Here is a 20,573-nt window from a genome sequence, read left to right as displayed (position 1 = left end):
GGACCAAGTTATGACATTCCCTTTTTATTGTTCACCCAGAGAAATGCTTGTAACAGATCACAATCTCAAAATCTCATTCTGCGATGGTGCCTTTCAAATCTTAGGGTGCCAAAGAGTCAGTGGGAAGCTTATTAAATATGCAGAATTCCTGAAGCCACCTCCAGAGCTCCTGATTTATGGTGGTTTGTGAAGGGACCCAGGACACACATTTGCTAATAAAAGCCCTAAGAAATTCTGATGTGGACCAATGGAGTAAGCCTTAAGAAATGCTACTCTGTGTGATTTAACATCTCCCTTGGCCCCAAGGTCCCCAGGGACAATAAGGGGTTGGGGACAGAGTAGGACATAAAAGAAAGAAAGGGTGGTCCAGCTGTGCCTTCAGTCCTATCAGCAGAGCAGAGGGATGCCCAACATATTTTGCCATGGCAACCATGCTTTTCTATAGTTCTGCAGTTCTCCACGAAAGGAGAATTCTGTCCTTCCCCAGACCATTCCTCCTCCTTCCCACTGTATTCAGGAAGCTTGTCTCTCCTCTCCCACCTTCCTTTGTTGGAAAGCCCATTTCTCTCTTTGGCTTGTCCTCAGTAGAGATGGAAAACAGCAGGCCTCTCACCTCTGAACTACATTCCTCCCTCCCCCCATAGGCTTCATGGCCAGGAGCGGTCCCATGGCAGATTTATGCCCCGGAGTCCTTTACACAACAGCGCTCTGAGATTTTATCTCCCTGGGATACAAAATCCTGGCAATTACTAAGAGCATACTCTGCAGCCTGCCAACAGATTTCTCCACATGATCAATTTGAGAAAATTAAACTGTTTCTCTCCTCGTATACACTTAGCTATTCTTGCATGACTTTCTGGCCCTTTAGAAGAGCTCTACTTCTGAAAACCACCCTTCCCCGAATTCTCTCAGCTAGATGGTAATTCCTCAGTTCTAGTGGCTGTTCACCATGACGATTCTCTGTGACTTGACCTGAAAAGCTGTATAAAACACAACACAACCTTCTCACTGGTGCTTACCCACACGGTTCTGAAGAAGGAAAGGGCAGAGGGAAGGGAATGGCGCTTACAGAGCTCCCACCGCATGGTGGGCACAGAAGTAAGTCTAGAGTGTTAGTCTCATGTAACCTTCCCAATGACCCTCTGAAATGGGTAGGACTGGCTGTGCAGATTAGGAAGCTGAGGCTCATAGATAGACATTACACAGCTTGGGCTGATAATTGTCCGGGCCCAGATCTGATTCAGGGTTTGTCTGATTCATTGCCTATTTACTGCCCATGCACTGTTTCCAACAGTCCCTTCCTCTATTAATCTTGGCCCCATGAATTTGACTTTCCTTAGTCTAAGCCAGCAGAGTTGCAGGGCTGGACATTAATATACATGCGTATCAAACCCTTCCTTGGAGCTGTAAGAGGTACATGCTGGACAAAGAGAAGGGGTTGTGGGACCCATTGTTTTTTAAGTTGCAAGTACTCAGTGCCTCCCTGTGTATCTTCACACTATGAGGTGCCATTAGGGGAAAGCAAAAAAATCTGAGCTGTGACTCTGTATAAAGAAATTCCAGGGCCTAATTAGGAAAACAAGACGCATTAATTTTACTAATAACACGCTCCATCCCAGTGCTTCTCAAGCCTTAATGTGCATAGGAATCATCTGGGAATCCTGTTGAAATGCAATTAAAATGCAGGTTGGGCGGGGCCTGAAATTCTGCATCTGTAACAAACTCCCAGGTGCTGCTGATGTTGCTGGCACACGGACCACACTTTGTGTAAGTGAAGGTCTAGTATTGCATGGTCTAGGAAGCCTAGAAGAAAGACATCGGATCAGGGGTGCTGTGCTACAACAGGCTTTGGGGAGGCCAGGAGGCATTCCCAGAGAGACAGGCAGCGAGCAAAGCAGTAATGTAGGCAGAATCCACAGACCCACGTCTGCCAGTCCTAAGCTCAGATTCCACTTGCTGGTCGCCACCTGTGTAGCCTCAGACACCGACTGCACCGCTCTGACTCAGTTCTTCCGTGATAAATGGAATTCACAATATATGTCTCGTGAGACTAATAACAACTACCAATTTTTGAACACCTCCACAATCCGTAATCCCAGAGCCAGGGTGTAAATATTCAACCTCATAATTCTTAATCTCTCTGCTAACTACAAGGGGGGAAAATGGTTAAGTAACTCGCTCTGTGCCTCCATGGGAGGAATTCAGTGAGAGGTGATTTTCTCTTCCAAAGACACAGAGTCAGGGATGAAAGGGCCCGTTGTGGTTGAAGAGACAGGACAGATAACATTGATTCTACAGCAGGACATAAAAAGTGATCGGCTGAACATAATGAGAAAATGTTCAATTTCCACAGTAATCATGTAAATGCAAAACAAAGATCAATGAAATTAGCACTGGTCACCCATTAGTTTGGCAGGAATTAAAAAACAGACAATATCCAGAGTTGGTAAAGGAGTGGAGAAACGGGCATTCTCATACACTATTCGTGGGAATGTAAATTATGGAGCTTCTGCAGGAGTATTTCATTCAATGACTAACATTTAGTGAGCACCTACTTTATGCTAGGTATACAGCAGTGAACAGAATAGACAAAGCCTTCGGTCTCATGGAGCTTACATTATCAAAATTTTAAATACACCTAAGACCCAAAATTTTAACTCTAGGTATCTCTCCTGGATAAATACTCCAAACATCCACAAAACATATATAGATACAAAAATGTCTATTGCAGTACTATCTGTAAATGGTAAACCATTGGGAAAATCTAAATGTCCATCAATAGGAAAGTGGCTATAATGTGCGGTGGTATATCCATACAATGGGATATCATGCAGGAGGTGAAAAAGAATGAAATAGATTCATATGGATTGTTATGAACAGGTCTCCAAGTACATTACTTGATGACAATGAAAAATTTCAGAAAAATGCATACATTATACATACATTACATACAAAAATACATACATTATAATCCCACTTCTATTAAGAATTCTTCTGTTTGGGGCACCTGGGTGGCTCAGTCGGTTGAGCGCCCGACTTTGGCTCAGGTCGTGATCTCACAGTCTGTGAGTTCGAGCCCCGTGTCGGGCTCTGCGCTGAGAGCTCAGAGCCTGGAGCCTGCTTCGGATTCTGTGTCTCCCTCTCTCTCTGCCCCTCCCCCACTCATGGTTGCGCGCTCGCTCTCTCTCTGTCAAAAATAAATAAACATTAAAAAAAAAAGAATTATTTATGTTTGCATATGAACATTGATATATGTATAAATGCATAGAAACAGGTCTGGAAATACATAAGCCAAACCAGGAAAGTGGAGGCGAGTGATATTGATGAAGGGTGATGGCAAAGAGGACCTTTTAATATTTGACTTCACTTATATCTTTACCATTTGAATTTTTCAAAATTGCATTCACAAATTACTCATAATACTCTTTATTTTAGCTTTCTTGAGATATAATTGACGAAATTAAGATACTTAAAGTGTACATCAGTTTGATTTGATATATGTATACATGTGAAAAGATCCTCCCCATCCAGTTAACTAACACATTCATCACCTAACACATACATAGTACAGTGTTACCAACTATAGTCACTGTGTTTTACATTAGATCCTCAGACCTTATTCATCTTACAGCTGAAAGTTTGTACCCTTTCACCAACCTCTCCCTATCTCCCCTCCCTCCAAGCCCTGGGAATCACTTTTCTACTGTTTCTATGACTTTTACTTTTTTTTTTTTTTTGGGATTCCACATATAAGTGATACCATGCAGTATTTGTCCTTCTCTGTCTGCCTTATACACTATTTTAATTATAAAAGTCTGATTTAATGAAGACTTGACCTTAGATATAATTCAAAAAAAGAGAGGCAGGCAGGCAGGCAGGCAGGCAGGGAAAGAAAGAAAGAGAAAGAAAGAAAGAAAGAAAGAAAGAAAGAAAGAAAGAAAGAAAGAAAGAAAGAAAGAAAGAAGGAAGGAAGAAGAAAAACCATAAACTAGAATTCTTTGTGACTATTGACACTTTCGTCCTAATGGATACAAGTTAGCAAACAGCATCTCAGGCCAAGCTAATGAACAGTCAGAGCAGTCTAGCGGTTGGTCTCCAAGAGAGACCACAAACACAGAGCAATGTCTTCTCGAGCTGGACAGTGTCTGCACCAATAAGAGGAAGGGGCTGGGCTTACAGGGCTGAGCCCTGCAGAGGCTGGTGACAGTGGCCTCATGCCCGGGGACCTTTAAGAACAGCACTGGCAAACTGGAGCCTGCCCAAAGAAAGAAGGCTGGGGAGAGAAGCCTGCCTTGTGAGGAACAGTTGAAGGAACTGCAAATGTTTGCCCTGGAGTCAGGGCAGTGCAGTGAAAGGAACAATAGTTACCCTCAAATCTTTGACGTGCTGTGGTTGGGGAGAAAAAAGGAGAACAGCCCCAAGGACTTTCTGTTCTCACAGAGCTGAAATCACCCCAGTGCAGAGCTCTAGGAAGCAGCCTTACGCTGATTGCTTTTACAGACTTGGGTTTGGTTTTTCTCTGAAGTTATGAAAATATTTGTGAACATAAGAATCTAATTTTTTAAAAATAGCATGCATTACATAAATTGAGTATTTATTTACAAAGGATGAAACAGTTCAATAAGCTCCATCTAAAAGCTGATGCTCTGTTTGCTTTATGTTTTCTGTTCAGAATGACATTTTGCTCCGAAAACACGGATGGCCTACAACTCCAACCAACCCAGGAGAAAACCTTTGTGAGATGTAACAGAAACTCTAAAAAACTGAAGGGAAACATCAGATGAGCTTTAATGAAGACCCAATGTGAAAAACAAATGATCTTATTCCTCCTCTGGAATGGTTACTTTATCTGGAAACCCAAGTTATATAAACAATGTTGCATAAAGTTGAAATAAAGTTTAGATTTAAAGGAGGTGTACAGTTTCACGATTCTAAACTGAGCTTTTAAAAACTTTATTATGGGGGAACCTGGGTGACCCAGTTGGTTAATCATCTGATTCTTTCCACTCCGGTCATGATCTCACGGGTCGTGAGTTCAAGCCCCACATTGGGCTCTGAACTGATAGCACGGAGCCTGCTTGGGATTTTGTCTCCCTCTCTCTCTGCCCCTCCCCCATACTCTCTCATTTTCTTTCTCTCTCTCTCTTTCTCAAAAGCAAACATTTTAAAAAATTGAGATAAGTAAATGAATACAATTATATTATGTAACTGTATTCAAATATTTGTAACTAAAAATTTCCTGATTAGATCTCTGATTAAACAGTAATATATGCAAGTATAAGTACAAATAAGAGCCATTTTAGATTCTTTGTCCTAATTTACAATGTCTTTTACAGTTAAGTCAAATTTTCCATATTTCCTTCCTAGTTTATTCTGATCCGTTTTTTGAACCATGCTGGAAAGGTACTTTTTCATTACAAAACTAATGCTTCAATAAAATGAAATTCCAATTAATCGCTAGTCGTATGTCCCAAAGTACACATCCGTTAAGACAATTCAGCTCACTAAAAGAAAAATTCTAATTAAACTAATAGCTGCCATCATACAAATTATACAATTATTTCACTGACTCAAACCAGTAAAAGTAGAATTCTCCTAAAACTATAATGATAGCATGAAAGCTGGACAGTTGGTCACTCTAACAATTAAATCACTATGGCAATAAGTCCAATTTTTCTCTTTCACTAATGCTTGCAACAAAAGCTAAGGGAAAACTTACCTCAAAGAGTTAGATACCAAATTTCAAACTGTCCAGTAAATGAAAGAATGATGCTTTAACCAGCAAATTCCATCACAAAGCATGGGAAGGAAATACGAGACATGTCAGGACTTGGATATGTATGTGCTTCAAGCAACTCAGAGAACACTGTGCACACTAAACAACCTTCCCCGACATTCACACAGGCTCAGCTCTGCACAGCTCATAACTCGCCTGCTCTTCTCAGAGCAGGATACAGCAGAGCTGGTGAAACACAAATCCCTAAAAGACATCTGCCTCTGATGCAATCAATTTTAAGATTGTCTTGTATGATTCACTTTAATTTCCTTTGGAAAGACCCACAAGACTAAAGGATAGGAGTGTGGTGATGGGGAGGGGGGCGGGAAGAAGAGCTTGGTCAATGTCACCTTCTGTCCTGAATGCTAATCTTGCCTGCAAAAGCACCTGACCACACTTTTCAGTAAAGTGTGTTGTGTGTGTGTCTAGAAATGATAGTCAAATGAACAGTATGTCCCATCATGTCTAAAATACCAAGATTTGGGGTGCCTGGGTGGCTCAGTCAGTGAAACGTCTGACTTCAGCTCAGGTCATGATCTCACGGCTCGTGAGTTTGAGCCCCACATCAGGCTCTGTGCGGACACCTCAGAGCCTGGAGCCTGCTTCAGATTCGGTGTCTCCCTCTCTTTCTGCCCCTCCCCCCGCTCACACTCTGTCTCTCAAAAATAAGTAAACGTTAAAAAAAATTTTTAAATACCAAGATTTACAATAAAATACCAAGATTTACATTTGCATTGAATTGGCATGTATTATCATTTAGTGAACCATAAGGAATTTAAAATATCACTTTTTAAAAACAACACGAAAACACTCTCGGCTGTAAACCCTACCGAGCCTATGCACATGCATGCCAGGAAGCACGGAAAAGAAAACTCATATCAGCCTGAAGTCTTGACGACCAGAAACAGCCCAAATGTCTGCCAGCGTGACACGTAAAAGAACTGTGGTATATTCTTAGTAATGGAATGCTAACCGGGAGTGACAAAGATGAACCAAAGCTACATACACAACAGGAATAGGGCTGACCCTAGGGGGATGATACTCAGTGAGGCACCCAGGGTGCAAAATTAAGGGAGCACTCATGGGTTTGTATATTCACACAAAGGCATTATATATATATATATATATATATATATATGTACACACACATATACATACATATATATATATATATATATATGGTATAATACAAGCAAGACTAAACTATATTGCTAGAGATGAATACATAAGTGATAAAATCCTAAGTTAAAAGCAGTAACACCACTGCCACAGCACCACCACTGTGGTACCTCTAAGGAAGGAGGAAGTGACCACCAGCGTTCCAGGGGCCACCAAGACGGTACCTGTCACTCGGGTGGTAATGCCAGGTGTTCATTTTTAAAACCATTTTTTAAACTGTACCTATGTATGTTATGCACTCACTTTTAGTATGGATGTCACGTTGTGCGATAGGGGAAAGAAAACAAGAAGATAAAACGCGGAGTCAAAACCAACATTTGTCTACTACAGTGATTGATGCATTTCGGTGTGAATGTCGTTTCACACAAAATACAATTAGAAAATATTTCATCTTTAGAAGGAAAACTTGAAGTGACACGGCACGTCATAACATTTGAGGCAGAGAAGTCAATAAGGAACCAGCATGACAAATGGTTAACTGGAACATTCGAAACTCCTCTTGGCACGGGTTATTTTCACTTGGGAAGATGTGTTTGTCGACATCCCATTTTCTGAAGTACGTCTTGGTAGGGAAGTCAAATAGGGAGACTGAATAATGCAGCCACATCTGTTCATCGCACATGCAAAATGCTGGCTCGTGCACTGATTATACGCACCTCTCTCCAAAGAATCTGTATTTATGAGCCCACTCAGGAAAGATAACGCTGGCATCCTGCCTTTCAGGCAAAAGCCTGTTTGTGCTTTTACTTCTAAGAGAGCACAAGGAAAGAAACGGAGGGGCGTCAATTACACTGCAGCTGGGCTCTCGGAGGTGCGTGAAGTCAGAGAGGAAGAAACAAGCGCTCCATTCAACTCGAAATGAATGCTCTCTCCTCCAGAGCAAAGCCGACCGTCCTCAGCGTTCACCTTCATAACGCTGCTGCAAATATTGTGAAAGCTTTGACTGTAGTTGCACATCCCTGGGCGGCAAAGCAAGAAGGCGAGCAGCCCCGGGCACTGCCTGCTCCCCCACGGAGCCGGGTGTGAGGAGAGTCAGATGGATGGGAGACAGAGACAAGCAAGGGCAAGAAAGAAGAAGGCAATCCCAAGAGTCGCCATCTACCTGCTAACCTTACAGGATGCTACATACTTCTCCTGGAGTCCCAGCCGCCAAACACCCCATCCTTTTCCCATCTCTGTCTTTTCTTATACCTCCTCCCCACTCTTCTCCTCTTTCCCCAGTTCCCTCCTCCCTGCCAAAAGTCATCTTATCCAGGCCCGGTTATTCTCGCCAGTTACTTGCTAGGTCAGCCCAGCCCTCGGGGATCTTTCTTGTCTCTGAGTGCCTGCTGCGGCTGCCTTGGTCCTCCTCCATCATTCCATCCTGTTCAGCCTCTGTGGCTCCTCCTCGGTCTCCTTGCCCTCTGCTCAACCTCTCCAGGTTGGCTCTCCCAGGGGCTGAGCATCCTCTGCTCCCTCAGTGCTCTCTCCTTGGGCATCCTCAGCCACTCTGCTGGCTTTGTCGTTGACCATGTCGTCGGCCAACCATTCCCACCTTGCGGCTCCAGGGTGGGGCTCTCCCCTGAGATGCAGTTGCCCACATAGCAGGGCTCCACGTCTCACAAGCCCAGAATGTTCCAAACTGAACCTCTCTTCCCTCCCAAATCCGCAGGTCTCCAGGCTCCCTGCTCTGAATGTCCTCACCATGCCTCAACTGCTGATGTCTCACATGGGGGAAAGGGGGACATGTCATCTACAATGTTTCCTCTTCTCTGGGCCCCCATGCTATTGAACAGTCACCAAAGCCTTCAGCAACGTGTCCTCATCTCTGCACCATGGCTGCCATCATTCCAGCCTCCGCCACCACTCCCCATCCTGGATGCTTTCAACAACTTCCCACCTCTTCCTGCTGCATCCACTCTTCTCTTTCAATCCATTCTCATCGCAGCAACTAGGGCGAGCCTTAAAAAAGAGGGAAAAAAAGAAGGTCAGATCCTATCGCCCTGCATAAAGCCCTTCAAAGGAAAAAGTCCCAAATCATTACCCTGAGCTCCAAGGCCTCTCGCCAAGCCCCGCTCTTCCCTCCCATCAGTCTCCTCGCCCAAGTTCACTCCATTGTCATCCACCAAGTCCCAACCCAGCCCACACATTGGAACTGCCCCAGAAGCACCCATCTATCTGCCCTCGAGATTTTCATTCACTTGGTCTGGGCAACACCCCGCATCAAGACTTAAAACCTTTCCAGGTGTTTCTAACATGCACAACGTTTGAGAACTGTCAGTCTAGACACTCGGGCCATTTTTCAGTTCCCTCAAAAATGCAAAAGCTCCCTCCTGCCTCAGGGCCTTCACTTATTCTGCTGCCCACACCCCCTCCTCTTCCAGGCTCTCACGTGCGTGCTTCCAGTGTCACTGCATCAGGGACAATTTAACAAGGATGACCCCACCCTCCACCAGCCTCTACCAGCTTACCCTGCTCTACATACTCTTAACGTCTTTTTATTCTGGTAAATCCGTGGAGCCATGAACAAAACGAGAAATCGGTGATACTGATCCTGTCTTTATATAAAACTTTGATATTTTTTTCATCATAGGCTTTTCTTTTTCCATTGATTTCGATCTTTTAAATATATTATATTAGGGGCAGCTGGGTGGCTCAGTTGGTTGAGCATCTGACTTCGGCTCAGGTCATGATCTCACGGTTTGTGAGTTCGAGCCCCGCATTGGGCTCGCTGCTGTCATTGCAGAGCCCACTTCAAATCCTCTCTCTCCCCCTCTCTCTGCCCCTCCCTTGCTCATACTTGCTCTCTCTCTCTCTTAAAGATAAACCTTATATATATATATATATACACATATATATATAATATATATATGCATTATATATATTGCATTATACATATAATATATATATTGCATTAAAATATTATTTATTTTCATAACAGGTTCTGGAGCCCCTCTTAAACTGTGTACCCAGGGCCACCACCTCACCCTTGATCCGGCAATTTGTGGGACCGATTATTCAATGTCTCTCCTCCCCCACAGGAAGTGAAGCTCTATGAAGTCAGGGAGAGTTTCTAGCTGTCGGCTGCTTTATTTGAAGTGCCCAGCCCACTGTGGCACAGAGTTGCCATCTTGCAAATACGTGTTGAACCCACAAGTGATGGTCATCTTTTTAGAGGTAAGTCTTATCTTTCTGAGTAAACTGTAAACTCCAACTAGTGCATCCATTCACAATAGAGTTCATAGCTTCCTCGTTACAATCAAGCACACAGCCAGGTTGGTGTCGGGCTTGGCTTCCGGGCCCACCTCAAGGACACCCCCATCGCTTCCCACCTACTAGCCCCCTCTCAGCCTGGCTCAGCCTCTGCCTGTCAGTTCATTAAAAGCCCTTGTGTTCCTTGACTACATTTTTACTTTTCATCTGTGTCTGTCACAAAAAGGGTTTTCTAGAGACCGAGAACTCTCTTCATGCCAAATAAGTTAGAGTTGTGAGTGACCCTAAAGATCATCTGGAGCAGTGCTTCTCAGACCATACTGTGCATGGGGACCTTGTCGAGTGCCATTTCTGACTCAGTAAGTCTGCCATGGAGCCCGAGATCCTGCATTTCCAGCAAGTTCCCAGGTGATGCCATTGCTGGTCTCCAGGTCCCACTGTCAGCACAAACGTAGGAATGCAGACCAGCGTTCCCCACCCTTGTCTGGTGTTACGCATCACCTGGGCGCAGATGAAAACACCGCTTCCCAGACCCCCTCCCGTGGAGATTCTAATTCAGCAGGGCGAGGGCAGATCCCAGTGATTTTTATTTTTACAAGTTCTCTGGGTAATTCCTCTCATCAGAACATTTGGGACAACACTGACCTCACCCAAAACCTTCCTTTTGGAGGAACATCACACCTGTGGCTGAGCACCTGCCCTGAGCAGAGGTCCTTACCCTTGCAGAGAGGAAATCTGATTGCCCATAACTTCCTCTCCTCAGTTTCTTCCCTGGAAGCCATAGAGACAAAACTAATGCCCCAAATAGCTGATGACAGTCTGTATGAGACTGTGAGCACGAAAGGGCAGAAGCTATAAGGTGTCCTTGGGTTTTGTTTATGTGGTTGTTTTAAATTTCATCTTTTTTTTTTAATTATTTTTTTTTCAACGTTTATTTATTTTTAGGACAGAGAGAGACAGAGCATGAATGGGGGAGGGGCAGAGAGAGAGGGAGACACAGAATCGGAAACAGGCTCCAGGCTCTGAGCCATCAGCCCAGAGCCCGACGCGGGGCTCGAACTCACGGACCGCGAGATCGTGACCTGGCTGAAGTCGGACGCTTAACCGACTGCGCCACCCAGGCGCCCCTTTAAATTTCATCTTTAAGATGTTTTACAAAAGCATGGAAGCAACAAATGAAACAATGTGGAGATGCACAGAAGAAAAACTAATCATCTCCTTGCATCCCCTTACCCCCTGGCCCCAGTGAGCTAGGAACGGCCTCTCACCTTATTCCTTTGAACATCTGCAAGCATTTATACTTGCCCAGGGTTTTGATTGTCTGTGATTTTCACCAAAAGAAAATCAGATTATAGATTACTCTGCAACTTACTTTTATTTCTTATTTTTTAGCTAATGATATATTATTAGTATCCCTATAAGGCAGGAGATACAGATCTTTTCCTCATTACTATACGGGTAGAATTACACATGCTAGAGAAGTTACTACAGTATTTTCCTCCTCTTCTTGCTTGGGCCAGTGCCTTGTCTCCCGGTCCACATTAGTAACTAGAGGTGTCAGTGAAATTGGTCTACAGTCATATGCCCAAACACACATCCACATTCTCACGTAGAAGGGAGATGTCACTATTTTACAAAAATGAAATGATATTACATATTCTTTTCAACAAATCGATTTTCTTCCTCAATAGTACCTCCTGAAATCTGTCTAGGTTCTCAATGGGTACACCTTTCGTTATTTTTGATGACTGCATAATATTCCACTCTGTAGTGGCATCTTAATGTATTCGATTAGTCTTGCACCAAAGTGCCTTCACTTTGCTTCCAGTTTTTTGCCCCTCTGAAAAATGCTGTGTTTAGCATCATATCCCATACATACCTATTTAAGGGAAATATTTCTAGCAGTGGGATTGCTAATCAAACGATTTTTTTAAATTTTATAGATGTTGCCATGTTGTTTTCCCAAAACACTGCCATATTGTACAGCTCCACCGGCAATGTATGAGCACCTATCCTTCCCCCACCTTCTTCCAGGCAGAAATATTTATAGCTTATTTTAGTTTTTGCTTGTCTGATGAGTGTAAGTGGTGACCTCATTGTTACGTTATTCTACATTGTCCTACCTACTACTGTGTTTGAGAATCTTCCCAGATGCTTATTGGATTTGCTCTTCTGTGAATTAAAAGTTCAAACCTCATTTGCCATTAGAATACTTGTCTTTTTCTTGGTAAAAGCTATGTCTTACGAAATATGTTAACCCTTTATCTTTCAGCTTCTTTGCAAATGTTTTTCCAAAGCTGTTCCTCTATTGGTTTTAATGACAGTGTCCTTTGCCATACAGTTGGTGAAATTTTTTTTAGGTTAAAACGTCTAACATTACTTTTATAACATTGATTTCCTGGTAATTTTATCCAGTTCTCTCCAAACCTCTGTTAATGTTCTAACTGGGAATCATATGAAATATAGAAATTAGCACAGGGAGAATTTTGTTATATGAGGCCTTCTCATTCATGAGTGTAATATGTTTTCCATTTGCTCAAATCTTGTTTCACATCCTTCAATAAGATTTTATAGTTTTTTAGTTTTCATTTATTCCTAAGTATTTTAATTTTTTATCATTATTTAGAACAGAATTATTCATTCCCTTTCTATTTAACGGTGGTTATTAGTGTATGGAACAGCTTTGGATTTTGTTTATTTATTCCATATTTGTCTACTTTACCAAACTATCTTACTAAGTCTATTTGGTTTTTTTCTTACCCCCATCTCATAGTATACAATCACTTCATCACCAAAAAGACAATATATGTTCAATGTTTTATTTTTCTCACTTTACTGATTTTTTTCAGAACTTCCAAGACAATCCTAACTAAAAATGCTAATAATGGGCACCCACTGTTTCATTATTGATATTAACAGTTTTAATGTTTTGCCTTTATAATACATCTTTTTTTTTTTATTTCGGAAAGTAAACTTTATTGTATTTAGGTGGTTTTCTTCTATTTTTATTATAAATGGCTGTTGAAATTTAGGAAATGCCTTAGTAATATAAAGACTGTCTTCTTTAGTTTATTCAGAAAATAAATTATGCTCATAGACTTCTTGACACTGGCTCCTACTTGCCTTCTTGGATTAAACCCTCCTTGGGTACAGTGCATTTTTTCATAGCATTGCTGAACTTGACTTGCTAAAATTTTATTTAGAATTTTGCCTTTGTTTTCATAAGTGAAACTGATCTACATTTTTTTTTTTGGTACTATCATTTTCATGCTGTGATACTTTACAGCTTTAATATATGGTCTTGAATAGTTTAGATAAGATTGTGATGATCTTTTTATTTTTTTAATTAGAGAAAAACTCAGCTGTGAAACCATCTGGTCCTTGTGCTTTTGCATGTAAAATTCTTAGGTTTTCAGCTTTTACTTGTTTATTGCATGTAACATTTATTAAAATTATTTTTGCAAAATACCTTCAAGCAAGAGAAGTACAAAGTTATATATGATCACAATAATGAGTAAATGAAGGCATAACACTAAAGCACAGGAAAAAATCCCAAACTAAACTCTGAAATTCAAATAATTCTGCCTGAGGTAACTGAGCAAATGCACACATTTTTCACAGAAAATAAGAGTAAGTCACAGGAATGCTATGTAGTGCTCTGTCCAGCATTAAACTTAGATATAATCCACCAAAGGAAAAAAATGGGAGGGGGGAACCAATAGACTATAAAGTGAAGTTAGTTAATTGTAAAGAGAAACTATGTTAGAGAATGATAATATTCCTCCCAAGATCTAGAGATACTCCTACAAATATCAGTAAAACCTTGGTTTGCAAGCATAATTCATTCCAGAAAGATGCTAGTAATCCAAAGCACTTGTATGCCAAAGCAAATTTCAAGAACCATTTGCTCAGATGTGATCATGTGACATTCAGCGTGGCCTACTACTCGTATGGCAAGACATCGCTCATTTATCAAGTTAAAATTCATGTTTTTTTAATGTTTATTTATTTTTGAGAAAGAGAGAGAGAGAGCATGTGTGGGGGAGGGGCAGAGAGAGAGATGGAGACAGAAAATGAAGCAGGCTCCAGGCTCTGAGCTGTCAGCACAGAGCCCTACATGGGGCAAGAACTCATGAGCTGTGAGATCATGACCTGAGCCGAAGTTGGATTTTCAACCAGCTGAGCCACCCAGGCGCCCCTTCAAGTTAAAATTTATTAGAAATGTTACTTATCTTGTAGAACACTCACAGAACAGATTACTTGCACTGCAAGGTTTTACTGTGTTTAAATATCTGGACTACCTTTTTAGAACATACATTTGGAGTAATTCTAAGTTCTTGCAATTGCTGGGTGACTGGTAGGTTCATCCACTGCATGGCTGATGCTCTCTGAACATCACCCACCACTTGTTTGTGTCCTACCTTATATCCTGAAATCCTAATGGAATAAGAGGTACAATGAGTCTTATTATTATTATTATTTTTTTAACAATGACATACACTGATGTGGGTACCCGTCAACTAGGCCCATCAATTTAGGAACACAAAGTAAGATAAGAGACCTAATGTACTTTAAAAAAACAAAAAATAGTTTTTAGAAAAAAAAAAAAAACACCTAATGGACTACATAAGATCTCTTCTGACTCTACTCTCTTCTAGGCTGGAATAAAATTAGTAAAATTAACAGGTCACAAGAACAAGCATAAATTACATCCAAGTTATTACAAGTTTAGTTAATTTAAAAAAGAAAGGAATAGAAATACAGGCCAATGCTTTCTTTTCTCCCTAAAAAGGAAGCTGTTACTTTCACAGTCAGGGCCAGGACTAGAGTGAGGCAAGCAAGGCATCTTTGTTACAAAATCCAAAAAGGCAAGATTGTTCAGGTGCCTGCCCCCCTCACTGTGTGTGACCCTGGGAGTGAGTGCTTCCTTAACAGTGAAGTGCCTGAGGGGCGCCTAAGGGGCTCAGTTGGTGGAGCTGGAGCTTTTGACTCTTGGTTTCGGCTCAGGTCATGATCTAATGATGTCATGGTTTGTGAGATGGGGTCCCTTCCGCGTTGGGCTCTGAACTGGCAGTGTGGAGCCTGCTTGGGATTCTCTTTGTCTCCCTCTCTCTCTGCCCCTCCCGCTCTCAAAATAAATAAATGAGCTTAAAGAAAAAAAAAAAAAGAGTGAGGTGCCTCAGGTGCAGGCGGTTGAACAGCCTTGTCTCTCGAATTTTGTGCCCTAGGCACCTCGCTTACAGATCCACACTCCCAACTCTGTTTATAGTCCTTCCTTGTTCAAACTTTCTTTTGCCTAATTTTGTTCTTTCCATAGAACTTGTTGCATAGAAAAACAAGGGCTTTTATTTTTAGTTCCTCTTCTTTAATTATAATGGTATGTAAGTTTAATAATTTTCCTCTGAGTACAGATCTTGATACAAAGCATTCCCCTTTCCAATTGCTTTTCTAGTTTGCAGTTTTAGTTCTATGTTCCTCTTTGCTCCAGAAGTTATCTGGAAAGTATTCCTTAATTTATAAATAGGCTATTCTGGACACTTAAATTATTTATTTCTAATTTTATTAAATGTGGCCACAAAAATCTCTCACTTCTAAATTTGGTAAGGTTTTCTTCATGATCAGGCACATAATCAAATCAATTTTTATAACGTTCTTTTGGATAGATAAAAAAAATTCTGTTTTTTTACCTCAGGGACATAACGTTATATGTTTATCTGTTAAATTGAATATGCTGATTATATTATTTCGTTCTTCTATATCCTTATTTTTTGTATATTCTGATTCTGAAAAAATGTTTTGAAATCTACAATATTTTTATTAAGTTGTCTTTGTATCTACATCGTCTGATACCAGACAATAGGTTTATTAATGTTAATTTTGCATATGTGCTTTATATTGTTACATAATATTCCTCTTAGGGTCCCTTTAACCTTAAATTCTTCCTTGTCTGCTATTAATTTTGCTATACCTATTTTCTTTTTCATTGTATTTGCCTGGTATCTTTGTCTATCCCTTTATTTTCAACTTTCTTTATATTTTGTTTCTTTAAAATTTTGTTTCAGATGTTTTTCTTCTAGATAGTGCATAGTGGGCTTATTTATATTTTTAGCTCAATCTGTCTCTCACTTTTAATGGGAAAATCCAGTCCATTCACATTTAGGGCAACGATTAGATGACTCCTACCATCTTATTAGTGACTTGTTTTACTTATTATTTCCTCCTTTTACTGTATTTATTCTTGTAGGTTGATCAAATTGATATCATTTTCCCTTTCCAGCTTGTCACTAGGACTTCTCTTGTGAATTTCCACTGTCTATTCCAGCTACTCTCCCTTTCCCGTTGCTCATAATCAGATACATATTTCTTTACCATCATATGAAAACCAGACGTATATTTCTCCCACCAAAATACTGTACCCCCCCTCCCACTTCCACTCCAAACTTTAGAATACTTTCACTTCCTCCACCAGTTCCACAGTCACTCCCCAGATGAGACCTTTGGAACACTTCCCTCCTTTCTACCCACCCCCGATGCCCAGATTTGCTGAGATTCGCTTATTATTTTTAGTTCCAGACTGTTTTTAGAAAAGTTGTCAAGGCAGATGGTGATGTGATCAATTCGGAGAAAGAATATACTCTTACAGAGTGGAGAGCCCAGCCTCACTCAACAGCCTGAGAAACGGGCTTCTCCACTTTGAGTATCCAGGTGCTGAAGATACACTCAGAATTGGGTGATGAGCCCTTTTACCATCCTCCTAAGATGTTATATTCCCCTGGCCTTTCCCCAGCCTTCTGGAAACTTTGACTCTGAATTTATTTGCTAGGTAGAAGCAAGTGGTAACCTATTTGTGGGTTAATCTGCAGAACTGAGTGAACTGAAGGTACAGGAGGTTTGCTTTGGTGAATTTCCACACCATCCTCTTCTCTGGTCAGTTTTTCACACTGTAGCTTCCAGTGTTGTGGATAAGCAGTCCAATGGTAGGATGGTCCTCTCCCCTTGAGGGGAGACTTGTTCTTCTCTGTGGAAACTTACAAGATTTTTCTCTTTCTTGTAGCTCAAAGATATAACACGCTTAGGAGCCTTTTCATCATCAACCCTTCCTGGAACTTGGGGAGATGCAAGTCTGTCTTCAGCTAAGAAACTTTTCTTGTATTATCGATCACCTCTTCTATCACACCCCCACTCTCCTTTTGGATTTCTATCCATCTTTTGATTTATATCTGTGTATTTTTGCTCTGTGCCTTTAGGTGTATCTTTCTCTTATCTTCCAGAACACTAATTCAGACATCCATTGTGACCTCTTTCTCCTTCGATTCGTCTCCTGAAATTTTGACATCAAAATCAGTTTTGGTCTCAGAAAAACCAGTGTGGGGTGTGTGTGTGGTAGGGAGGCACTTAAATCTCCTTAACTTCTCTTAGTCTTTTGGTTCAAGTTATCTATGCCAGCAGCTATTTCTGTCCTAAGGGTCCTCCTTGTAATTCTTCTCCATTAGGCTGCTGGGCCACATGAGGAATCGTTTTCTTTATTTGCTCCCTGGGGACTCTGTCCCATGTCCTGGGATATCTTAAATGGCAGCATTCCCAAAGCAGTAGAAGGAACAGTAGTGTCGGCCTCCCCTGGCCCAAGCTTAGCAGCAGATGGGCCTCCAGTCATGTGGTGAAGGCACTAGGAGGAAGCCTTCCTCCTCTTCTCACCTCTGCAGCTCAGGGGTGGAGGCAACTCAGCCCATCTGTTCAGCTCTTCAGGAACCAGGGAGCCCAGGCACACTCACAAGGACCTTCCCCCTGCTCCCCTCCTTGTGGCCCCTGTTCGGGTCCTCTGTCAGGATTCCGCCAGAGCCTGGAGCCTCACTCACATTCCGGACCTTGTCTGCCTCCTGGAGGCCCCAGCAGCTGCTTTTCTCAGGAGAGGCAGATGGGTTAAATTGCAAGTAGGAAAGAGGCAGGATGTGTTCAAGTTGCTTTCTTTCCAGAACCCCCATTCCTAGTGCTTGAAGCTGCTTCTCTTGTTTATTTTTGCATTCCAAGGTGCCCAATAAATATGACTACATAAATACCATCACTCCTACCTCAAATCTCCTCTGGTGCAGCTTCTACTAATCATGATGCTTTGGGAAGCTGAATGAAATAGGCTTCCATTAAAAACAAAATTTTTTTTTTTTTTAGTCTTACAAAAAAGTAAGTTCTAAGGTAGGGTGGACTTCAGGGATGGTTGATTTAGCAGCTCAGCAATGTCATTAAGATGAAGGAGGTTTGTTTTTTTTTTTTTCCTCTTTTCTCTTCTCTACCATCCTTAATGTTGGCTTGCTGAGAGAAAGTTGGCTACTGCGGTTCCAGGCAGCACACTTAAGACAAGACAGCATCCAGAGAAACAAAAGTAGAAACCCCCTCCTATCTCACGGGCCAGATTGAGTTACAAGCCCATTCCTAAACTTGGCTAGGATAATGGGATTAACCAAAGACCAGTCATCCCTAACCACAAGGCTGTTTGAGGAGAAGAGACTAAAAATCAGGGAACACCTGCTTGCAAGCTAAATGTTCTCAGCTCAGTGAGCAGTTTTTCACAAGGAAACAAGAATGGTTGGCATTAGAGTACTCACCATATCCAAGGTGCCTTCCAAACATCCTCACGTAATCCTCATCTCAGTATCCTGAGGTGCCTAGGGGTATGATCCTTGCTTCACAGATGAGGTACCTAGAGCTTAACTGACTTTTACAAGGTCACACAGTTAATGAGCCATCATTTCCCTCCTTCTAGATTCTATATGTCTATGAATGCAGTCTACCATGCAGTAAGCAACAGAGAACGTCCTGTACATATTAATTCCCCTGAGCCCCATGTGAGCGCTATAATTAGATACTCTACTTAAAGATACGGTCTTTCATATTCTGGAACCTGGTAACTAGCTAACAGTGCAATTCATTTATGGCAGACTGCTAGCTGTGCTCTCCCTGATGCTGCTGGAACTATGCAAGGGGCTTTGTTTATGCCTGGAGTTTCACCTTTGTTTTATTATGTAACAAGCTCAAGAATCCTTATATTATAAAGCAAGCCTCAAGATCTTAACATGGAACAGGTGAGCCCTGTACATTAAACACTCTTGGCTGGCACGTTCATTTTGTCTTTTCCCTTAGAAACTAACAAGCATGGGGGAAGTCAAATAAGTATTTTAGACTCCTGTCTACACAGGAAGCTCTTTGCACTGGGGGCTCTGCAGTGTGTGTGTGTTTCTATTTAATTATGTGTTTTCCCACTATAAAAGCAATACATGCTCATAGAACATATCCCAGGAAAGGTACCTGAAGCTCTACTCCCCAACTCTCTTTCTCCCAACAACAAGATAAACACTGTTAATGATGTGGCTTAGAGGAACCTGGGTGGCTCAGTTGGTTGGGTGTCTGATTCTTGATTTCAGCTCAGGTCATGATCCCAGGGTTGGGGGATCAAGCCCCACATTGGGCTCTTTGCTGAGCATGGAGCCTGCTTGAGATTCTCTCTCTCTCTCTCTCTCTCTCTCTCTCTCTCTCTCTCTCTGTCTCTCTCTCTCTTTAGCTCTCTCTCTCCCTCTCTTTCTCTCTCTCAGTTCCTGGGTGGCTCAGTCCGTTAAGCATCTGACTCTTGATTTTGGCTTAGATCCTGATCTCATGGTTTGTGAGTTTGAACCCCATGTGGGGCCCTGTGCTGAAGGTGCACAGCCCGCTTGGGATTCTCTGTCTCAAAAGTAAAAAAAAAAAAAAAAATTTCTTTCTCTCTCTTTCTCTCTCCTCTGCCCCTCTCCCCCACTCACTCTCCTCCCTAAAATAATAAAATAAAATAAAAACCTCTGTGCTTTATTTCTATAGACTTTTTTTTGCAATGCATTTATTTTCATTTATGTTTAATTTTTTGCTATGGAAATATTAAACATACATAAAAGTAAAAATAGAATAATGAAGCCCAATGTTACCATCACTCAACTTCAACAGTCAACATTAACAATGTACTGGGGGCACCTGGCTGGCTCAGTCGGTAGAGCATGCAACTCTTCATCTTGGGGTCATGAGTTTGAGCCCCATGTTGGGGGTAGAGATTACTTAAATAAAACTTAGGAAAAAAACGATGTGTTGTAACATATTTGACATCACAATGGATTTAGTGATTTTGAAAATTATTTATTATAAAAAGAATCCAAGTTCATAAAAAATGCAAACAATATGGAAAAATATAATCCTCTTCCTTTCCCAAGACCCTTAATTTCAGTGCTCAGAAACAACCATTTTTAATGCATCAATCTAGACATTTTCTATATATAAATTATACATTTTTACAAACTTAAAAAATTTTACATACAAGTGGGGCACCTGGGTGGCTCCGTCAGTTAAGCATCCTACTTCAGCTCAGGTCATGATCTCACACTCCGTGTGTTCGAGCCCCGCGTCAGGCTCC

At 41.5% G+C, this 20,573-nt stretch overlaps 1 protein-coding gene and 1 long non-coding RNA gene across 2 annotated transcripts in view; one reads left to right on the top strand and one right to left on the bottom strand.

Moving 5' to 3' along the window:
- LIPC (lipase C, hepatic type) overlaps positions 1-4,851 on the top strand; it is a 140,460-nt gene extending 135,609 nt beyond the window's left edge. Inside the window, exon 9 of the mRNA XM_047075054.1 lies at positions 4,673-4,851. Coding sequence (XP_046931010.1) covers positions 4,673-4,784 — 112 coding nt within the window. The 3' untranslated portion in view covers positions 4,785-4,851. The remainder of the gene's footprint in view (positions 1-4,672) is intronic.
- A 3,394-nt stretch (positions 4,852-8,245) lies between these two features.
- LOC124508551 (uncharacterized) lies at positions 8,246-19,572 on the bottom strand. Its single transcript, XR_006961279.1, has 2 exons — positions 18,748-19,572; positions 8,246-8,896 (listed from the first exon to the last, which is right to left on the bottom strand). It is a non-coding gene; the product is annotated as an uncharacterized LOC124508551 (long non-coding RNA).
- Positions 19,573-20,573: the final 1,001 nt, after the last annotated feature.

This window comes from Lynx rufus, unplaced genomic scaffold (assembly GCF_022079265.1).
Source record: "Lynx rufus isolate CCGP_SWC_20201006 ecotype Redwood Valley unplaced genomic scaffold, mLynRuf1.p SCAF_13, whole genome shotgun sequence".
NCBI classification, from domain to species: domain Eukaryota; kingdom Metazoa; phylum Chordata; class Mammalia; order Carnivora; family Felidae; genus Lynx; species Lynx rufus.
This window is presented reverse-complemented; position numbering and strand designations above follow the sequence as displayed.